This window comes from Gadus chalcogrammus, chromosome 2 (genome assembly GCF_026213295.1).
Source record: "Gadus chalcogrammus isolate NIFS_2021 chromosome 2, NIFS_Gcha_1.0, whole genome shotgun sequence".
Lineage (NCBI taxonomy): Eukaryota > Metazoa > Chordata > Actinopteri > Gadiformes > Gadidae > Gadus > Gadus chalcogrammus.
The window spans coordinates 2,930,219-2,939,008 of record NC_079413.1 but is presented as its reverse complement, the minus strand read 5'-3'; the positions used below and the strand labels follow the sequence as shown (position 1 = coordinate 2,939,008).

The 8,790-nt window shown below is 51.8% G+C and overlaps 1 protein-coding gene across 1 annotated transcript in view; it reads left to right on the top strand.

The window, feature by feature from the left end:
* The window catches only part of LOC130406830 (cAMP-dependent protein kinase type I-beta regulatory subunit-like), a 37,052-nt gene that overhangs the window by 4,435 nt on the left and 23,827 nt on the right, over positions 1–8,790 (top strand). Inside the window, exons 3-4 of the mRNA XM_056612491.1 lie at positions 479–649; positions 4,341–4,432. Coding sequence (XP_056468466.1) covers positions 479–649; positions 4,341–4,432 — 263 coding nt within the window. The remainder of the gene's footprint in view (positions 1–478; positions 650–4,340; positions 4,433–8,790) is intronic.

The window sequence follows — 8,790 nt, the reverse complement described above, 5'->3', positions numbered from 1 at the left end:
CGACCTCTCTCGCTCTCTCTCTCTGTCTGTCTGTCTGTCTGTCTGTCTGTCTCTCTCTCTCTCTCTCTCTCTCTCTCTCTGTCTGTCTGTCTGTCTGTCTGTCTGTCTGTCTGTCTGTCTGTCTGTCTGTCTGTCTGTCTGTCTGTCTGTCTGTCTGTCTGTCTGTCTGTCTGTCTGTCTGTCTCTGTCTCTGTCTCTGTCTCTGTCTCTGTCTCTGTCTCTGTCTCTGTCTCTCCCTCACTTTCGCTCTCTCTTTCTCTCTATCCCTTTCTTTAAATCTTTCAATAATTTCTTGGCATGACAATAAAAATCATCATCATCATTAACGCACCATCTCTCTCTCTCTCTCTCTCTCTCTCTCTCTCTCTCTCTCTCTCTCTCTCTCTCTCTCTCTCTCTCTCTCTCTCTCTCTCTCTCTCTCTCTCTCTCTCTCTCTCTCTCTCTCTCTCTCTCTCTCTCTCTCTCGCCCCAACTACAGGAAGAATGCAAGCAGATCCTGGCGCGCCAGAAGTCCAACAGCCAGTCGGACTCCCATGATGACGAGGTGTCCCCCCCGCCCCCCAACCCCGTGGTGAAGGCCCGGCGCCGCAGGGGCGGAGTCAGCGCCGAGGTGTACACCGAGGAGGACGCCGTCAGCTACGTGCGCAAGGTCTGTACGCATATGTGCACACACGTACACACACACATACACACATGCATACACACACATACACATGCACGCTAGCATGCATGGCAGCAAACACACGCATATGCACGCATACAAGCGCGTACGCACGTGCACGGATACACGCATGCACGTACACAAAGACGAACATGTGCTGAGCGAACACATACACATGTGCACACATGATCACAGACACACAAATTCACGTGCACACACACACGCATGCAGGCGCAGACGCAGACTTGACAAGGACAAGCAATCAGTGCTTGTTTAATAACCATATTCTGTCTTCTTCTGTGAGATTTGATTGTGAATGAATTATCTGTATTTGTGCGAGTAGTTTTTAATACAAAAACGATTGCAAAAAAACATATTTTTATGGTTGTCGTATTAGGCACTGTTAAACTGAAAAACGGACGGGAACTTTGTACCAAAAGACTCAAAGAACAATAAGTGTGTTACCTACAATGACTGAGGTTGTGTATATTCATGCTAAGGCAGGTAGCCAACCAGCTAGTCTTGGAACGCGCTCATTTAATAAGGTGACTGAGGTTTGCAGAGTACAACAGGCAGCTCGCTTGTCTTCCTGTAATCAACGTCTACGTCTCCTCATTAAATGCAGCTAGATCTCTGTGTAGGCCACTTTTCCTAACACACACGCACACACACACACCTACACACGCACACGCACACACACACACACACGCACACATGCTCTCCTTGTGAGATCATTGTGGCAAGCGTTTTGTTGTAATTAGTATAACAGTGCATTAATGACGTAAAGGCACGAACATTCACCTGACCACTAGAGCATACCGTGTGTGTGTGTGTGTGTGTGTGTATGTGTGTGTGTGTGTGTGTGTGTGTGTGTGTGTGCGCGAGTGGGTGTGCTGGTTAGGGGAAGAAACACACACTTACCCACATTTCATCAACATTCTCCGGTCAGTGGCTCATGTTCAACAGAGCATGAGCTGCAGACACGGCCCACAGACGCGCTGCACACTCAAGTCTGATTCACGAGGTTCCCCATTGATGAAAAAGCTTTTATTTCAGGCCACTTTGCTGCCACTTCTTGGCAGCAAAGTATTGGATTTGAATAGGGCAGAATCGTATTGAGATTTACCAAGGATCTTCAGTGAGAGGCTGTGGATGTACATGACTCTTATAAGTAAATGGAACGCATTTATATAATGCTTTTATCCAAAGCGCTTTACGATACTGCCTGACATTCACCCATTCATGAACACATTCACACACCGACGGCGGAGTCAACCATGAAAAGGCGACAGCCAGCTCGTCGTCGTAGGGAAACGTCCACAGCGTGGGAAGTCACAGCGAAGGTCAGAGGGGAAGAGAGCATGGTGGAGAGTCAGGGACCCAGCCATGGCGAGGGAGGCCGAGTGAGTCTTCTATACACTACGGTAGAGGGGGGAAGTGGGCACGTCTGCGAGGCTGCAAGAAAGCAAAGGGATCGACGCGACGATGAAGTCAGAGATCGGCATGGCCACAGCGTCAGACTTCGAGGCTGCAGTGGCTGAATGCTACTGAACCCTAACACCTTTCAATTAACACCTTTTCTTTTCTATGTTTACGAGGTTATATCATGCGTACATCGATCAAAATTTATATTCGATTCAATGCTTCGGCGCGGCCTTGGACCGCATGCGCGACACATCATTCATCTCACAGATCACTTTGTGTCCGCCCACGCGTCCGTCGACCGGATCGAGAGAAAGAATAGAAAATCTGTGAATACGTGGAAGCGCGTCGGCGAAGCCAGAGCAGACACTGGCGTTCTGCCGCCGACATCGGCGACACTCAAGCACACACTGAGTGCTCCCCTACGCTTTCTGCAAGGAGACATCGAGCCCTTCAGCTCTCTGTCGGGTTCTCTCCCGGCGCGGCGTTGCTACGACGAACACAAGAGCGTCTTCTTAGCAGAACCGACAGAACCAACACGAACAGATCCAGAGCGGCTTCACGGTGCGGCGACGTCGGTCGTGACGTGCCTGGCTGTGAAAACGAGTCGGTGGGGTTTGTCGGTCATGCTCGGAGGGTGGGGAGATGGGGGGGGGGGGGAGGCTGGGGGGCTGAGGGTGTGCTGGCCTCACAGGATGGCAGTAAGGGAGATGCATTTTCATGCCAGGCTGTATGCGTAGCAGAGGGGGTTCGGAGAGTACCTTTTTTTTCCACGGGGGTACATGAGAAAAAAACCTTGACTCTCTTCGATATGCAGGGGTGTTTGACTGTAGAGGTTGCACCCATGGGACCTTATATCCAACCGGAAAAGGGTTTTTCAATTACACTTAAGGGGGTTTATTGCTGATAGTTCCACCCCGGTGGTGCCCTTCCACCTGCCAATGGAACAATGGGCCGACTTTGGGGGATTTGACTTCAGATCCCGGATGGGAAATCCTGGCTGCTGCTAGTCATTAATAAGACTAATCTCATCAAAGACCTTTTCTCATCCTATCGTCTTCTTGTGAAACACACTGGCACACTGGCACACACTCAATCAGGCTCATGCTTGGTACATGACATACATTCTTCTTCCATGTAATGTTAACTTGTACAATCGGAAGATTATTGATTATATATTCATATTAATAGTCAATAATGCTGGAGGTACGTATACGTACTTCCCGCCACATCATTCTGCCCGTTAACAATGTAGTTATTTGAATGAGCACTTTGACAAATGCTTTTGCCTCTGTGCTTTCTATAGGGTAAGAGTTAACATCTACTGTACATTCTGCCATTCATTCACTTGCTTCCCCACATGTTGTAATGAATACATTTCATATTTTTTTCCCTTGCATGACTTCATACTCATAGGCTTCGGACATGCAGACACACACACACACACACACACACACACACACACACACACACACACACACACACACACACACACACACACACACACACACACACACACACACACACACACACACACACACACACACACACACCATAACTAGTGTTCTGGGACGCGAGCATGAGAACGCATGTTTTATGAATGAGTCCAGACCTCCTTTGACCTTTTTTAAGGGTTGCCGAGCGTTTCGAGTGTAACTCCTGAACAGATGGGCTTCTCCCAAAATACACACGGCCACATGTGTGGCTCATTCTTTTCATGCGGTTGCCAAGAAACTGCTCTCTCATTGCTCCATTTGGTCCGCCTTTGAGGGGGAGGCCCTTCAGAGGCGCTCCCCTCGTCGTAGTGCTCATGCTGCCCATCCACCTGCACTCCGGACGGGTCTCCCTGTTACTGGAGCCCCCTGCTTTGTGACTGTAGCCCCATTCTTTGTGATTTGAATCCAATGCTCTCTGACTGGAGCCCCATGCTTTGTTACTCGAGTCTAATGCTTTGTGACTACAGTCACGGGCTCTGTGACTGGAGCCCCATGCTTTGTGACTGGAGCCCCATGCTTTGTGACTGGAGCCCCATGCTTTGTGACTGGAGCCCCATGCTTTGTGACTGGAGTCCCATGCTTTGTGACTGGAGCCCCATGCTTTGTGACTGGAGCCCCATGCTTTGTGACTGGAGCCCCATGCTTTGTGACTGGAGCCCCATGCTTTGTGACTGGAGCCCCATGCTTTGTGACTGGAGCCCCATGCTTTGTGACTGGAGCCCCATGCTTTGTGACTGGAGCCCCATGCTTTGTCTTCCCAGGTGATCCCCAAGGACTACAAGACCATGACCGCCTTGGCCAAGGCCATCTCCAAGAACGTGCTGTTCGCTCACCTGGACGACAACGAGAGAAGGTATGAGACGCCACGCACACGCGCACACACGCACGTAAACACCGGTAACCTCGGCCCATCCGCCCTCATCCGTTCCCTTCTCTCTCCTCTGAGCGGTTCTGCTCCACTAATGCCGGTGCAGAGATGGGGGGGGGGGACATTGTAACGGTTTGATAAGAGATGAACTCCATTGCAAGGTCACACCGCCGCAGTGAAGAACAGCGCCGTGATCAGAGCGCCGGTACTGTGGCTGACTGGCCGCTGTGGGCCACTGTTTCCTGCCCTGGGAGCCTCTTCTCCACACACACACACACATGGGGTGGGGGGGGGGGGGGCACAGAACCCGTGCAGGATGAAGGAGAATGGAGGGGTGGGCAGAGGGGCCTGCTGCGGACGCTGTTTGTGTGTGTTGTGTTGTCAGCGGTGGCCATGGTAACCTTGGTGGATGTAAGTAATGTGTTTGTGTGGGTGGGTGGGTGTGTGTGTGTGTGTGTGTGTGTGTGTGTGCTGGTCTGTGTGTGTGTGTGTATACGCACACAGATATGGGTTGGGGCGGAATTATGTTACTCGGAAGGCAGCGATTCTCCACGGAGCTCTGAGAGAGGGCTCTGTTCTTCAGGGGATGACATAAACCAACACAGAGGGCAGACAAAGAGAGAGAGAGAGAGGGAGAGATACGGGGAGGGAGTGGGAGTGAACGGATAGGGGCATCTCCCATCGCTGAGGCCCCTCTCTCTTTCCTACTTCTCACTTTGACTCATAATTCCTCCTCCTCCTCGGCCTCCCTTCCTCTCCGTCCTGGGAACATGGAGGCCCGATTCAGGGGCCTTGGTCCGGCTAGCCTTGCGCTGGTGTGGGAACGCTGGGGCCTCAGGTGTCTGGCGGCCTGGCCCGAAGCCGGGGAAAACTGCTTCATTGGCGGAGATAATCCATTAAGCAGCCGTGGCAAAAACAAAAAAAATCCATGGCACTCTCCTCTCCGGGGCTAAACACCCAGAACACTGGTCTTCCCACTCACTCTGTCGTCAGCAGACTTATTTATCTGTGTGTGTGTGTGTGTGTGTGTGTGTGTGTGTGTGTGTGTGTGTGTGTGTGTGTGTGTGTGTGTGTGTGTGTGTGTGTGTGTGTGTGTGTGTGTGTGTGTGTGTGTGTGTGTGTGTGTGCCGCGTGTGTGTGTGCCGGCCTGGCACCTTGCCCCTCTGATTGCACGTCAGTGTGAGTGAAGCGAAGGCCACGTCTCATGAGACAGCATCTGAGACAGACCCAGCAAAACCCTTGTGATTTGGGGCGGTTGCTGACACAGATTAAGGTGACGGATCAGAGTGGTCTATGGCACATGAGACACCACCCCAAGGTCTCTGAAGTGTGCCCACCTCCCCGCTGGCCTTGTCACGCAGACCTTCCCGCCCAGACCCTCACATGAGATGAGAGTTCCTACGGCTGCCGGTTGTCAGCAGTGTGTGTGTGTGTGTGTGTGTGTGTGTGTGCGCGGACCAAAGTGCTGATATGATACGCTGAGACGAACTTGACCTCCCAGGGTTCTGCACACCACCAATCGAGCGCTCAGAGAGGTTTCTCGTTGAGTTTTGCTGCGATTCCTGCAGGATGAATCAGTCACTCCGGGGAAGGATCTCACCCTAAAGCCCCCAACACACCCCTCTTTCCGGCTGGTTCCGTCTGCTGGGCCCAGCACGTCGGCCGCTGCCCGCTGGCTCGCAGACCCGTCCCTGGCGAGCGAGCTGGCGGAGAACCAACCGGATCCCAGCCAGTTGTTTTGCGGCGGTCGCGGTGGGATTCCCGGCTGAACGCTCCGTGCATTAGGCTACTTTCTTGGAGGCGATTGCCGCGTCTAGCGCGCAGAGAAGCTCCGAGGCCGAGCCAAGGGAAAAGCTTCCCACAATGCAGGGAGCGAGCGTCGACTCTCTGGTGGCGCTTTGGCTCGCCGCGAAGGTTCAGTCACCGTGAAACCTCAAGGCACATCGACGGCGAGGTCTACCGTTTGTCTGGTGGAGAACCCTCTTGCTTGGCCTGTCTCTCAGCATTAGCGTTCTGGCTCATGCAAAGGCTCTCTCTCTCTCTCTCGCGCCGTCTCTCTCTTTCTGAGAGCCATTGTATTTCGTGACCCGGGTCATTGTGTCGTTTACTATCTAGTCAAACACAACCGGTTGGTGTACTGGCCCCTTTGTTTCTGCACAGAAACCATCATGCCAAGATCCACTCTGGAATGTGTTAGTTTTCTTCCATCTGTCCTTGGCATGGTCAGAGTCCCAGTATGAAGGGCTTCAACTGCTCCTCATGTGCCAGGGCCGCTCTGACGCACATCAGCAGATGGACCGTGATCTCTCTCTCTCTCTCTCGCTGTCTCTTTCTATCACCCTCTCTCTCTCCCCCTCGCTCTCTCTCTTGCTGTCTTGCTTTCTCGCTTTCTCGCTGTCTCTCTCTCTCTCGCTGTCCTCCTGTCTCTGCCTCTCTCTCTCTCTCCCCCTCGCTCTCTCTCTCGCTGTCTTGCTCTCTTGCTGTCTCGCTGTCTCTCTCTCTCTCGCTGTCCTCCTGTCTCTGCCTCTCTCTCTTTCTCCCCCTCGCTCTCCATTTCTGTTGATATCCATCAGAGAGAGAGAGAGAGAGAGAGAGAGGGAGAGAGGGAGAGAGGGAGAGAGGGAGAGAGAGAGAGAGAGAGAGATGAAGAAATACAGGGAGAGAGAGAGAGATACAAGGAGACCGAGGCAAAGACAAGGATACAAGGAGAGAGGGACAAGGCGAGACCGAGGGAGACAAACGGAGAGAGGGAAAGAGGGGGAGTCAGAGAGAGAGAAGAAGTGGGAGAGGACGTAATAGGATCAGCCGCAGTGGGCTGGGGTCTTAACAGTTGTCAGTGGGGATGTCTGAATGGAGGCCTCGTACCATTTGTCACTCACCAGTCGTGTCAGGGAAAGCCACACAATTTGTTCCCTCATTATCACGTTATTATGCTATCATCCCTGTGGTAATGACATTTCCCTGCTACCCTCTCTCTCAGTGGATCTTTGTTCCAGTGTTTCCTCCTCTTTTCCCCTGTTCTCATTTTACCATCCATTCTCTGGTCTCGCTGTTTGGTATTTTTCCCGTATTTTTCCGCTCTGACCAGTTCTGTACCTCACACTCAGGAAATGCATCCAAATTTGCTTCCTTATTCCAAAAAACTGCCTTTTAAACCGAAACAAAATAAAAGGCACTCCTTTGAAACTTTGTCTCGGTATTATCCAACTGCCAAATGATTTATTTGAAAGCAGAAAGCGAAGCAGATCATCAGGTGATACACCGAGCCTCTATCAGCATCTCTGGTTCCTTCTCTCAACACTGTGGGCCCTTAGCTCTCCACTGGACATCTACATCCACTTTAATTCAAGCTACTGCTGTGCGAGGGGCCCTCGGAGGCATGGCCGTGGCTGTGGGCGTCTGGAGAGCCAGGGACCACAACACACAGATACAACAAGAAGAAGGAGAAACCACACACACACACACACACACACACACACACACACACACACACACACACACACACACACACACACACACACACACACACACACACACACACACACACACACACACACACCACATGCAAGGCGCACTTCAAGGGACTAGCAGTGACAGATCATCCTCAGAACGCAGCTGTATATAAAAATGGAAGACATGCACGAACGGGTACACACACACACACACACACACACACACACACACACACACACACACACACAGTGCATTAGTGGTGCATGGTGGAATCTCCTCACAGGGCCCAGCTGGGACCATGCAGTCTTTGATTAACACGTCACTCCATATGTCAAACTTTATGGCCTATGAGTTCCCAAGCCCCAAGAGACTCCGCAGGAATGCAAGTGTGTGTGTGTGTGTGTGTGTGTGTGTGTGTGTGTGTGTGTGTGTGTGTGTGTGTGTGTGTGTGTGTGTGTGTGTGTGTGTGTGTGTGTGTGTGTGTGTGTGTGTGTGTGCACGCATGATGCATGCACAAATGTACATCTGTTTACATATAGTCTGTCCGCGTTCAGCTGTGTGGAAACGACAAATTGAGCACGATCCAAATTTCCTCTCTCTCTCCCTCTCTCTCCCTCTCCCTGTAGTCCGATCTCATATACGATGATCCCTGTTAATGCACTTTGATCCATGTTAGTGTGACCTTGAGCCCTGACAGCCTGACCTTGGCGATAGGCCGGGGTGGCCGTGGGACCTCTGCCAGGGCACGGCCCGGGACCACAACATGGCCGCCCATGCACTCAAGCCTCTGACAATGGCGTAATCTCGGCTTAAATGACTTCATTATAAAACACACACACACACACACACACACAAATAAACCCAAACACAGCATGGCGATAAGCCAAGGA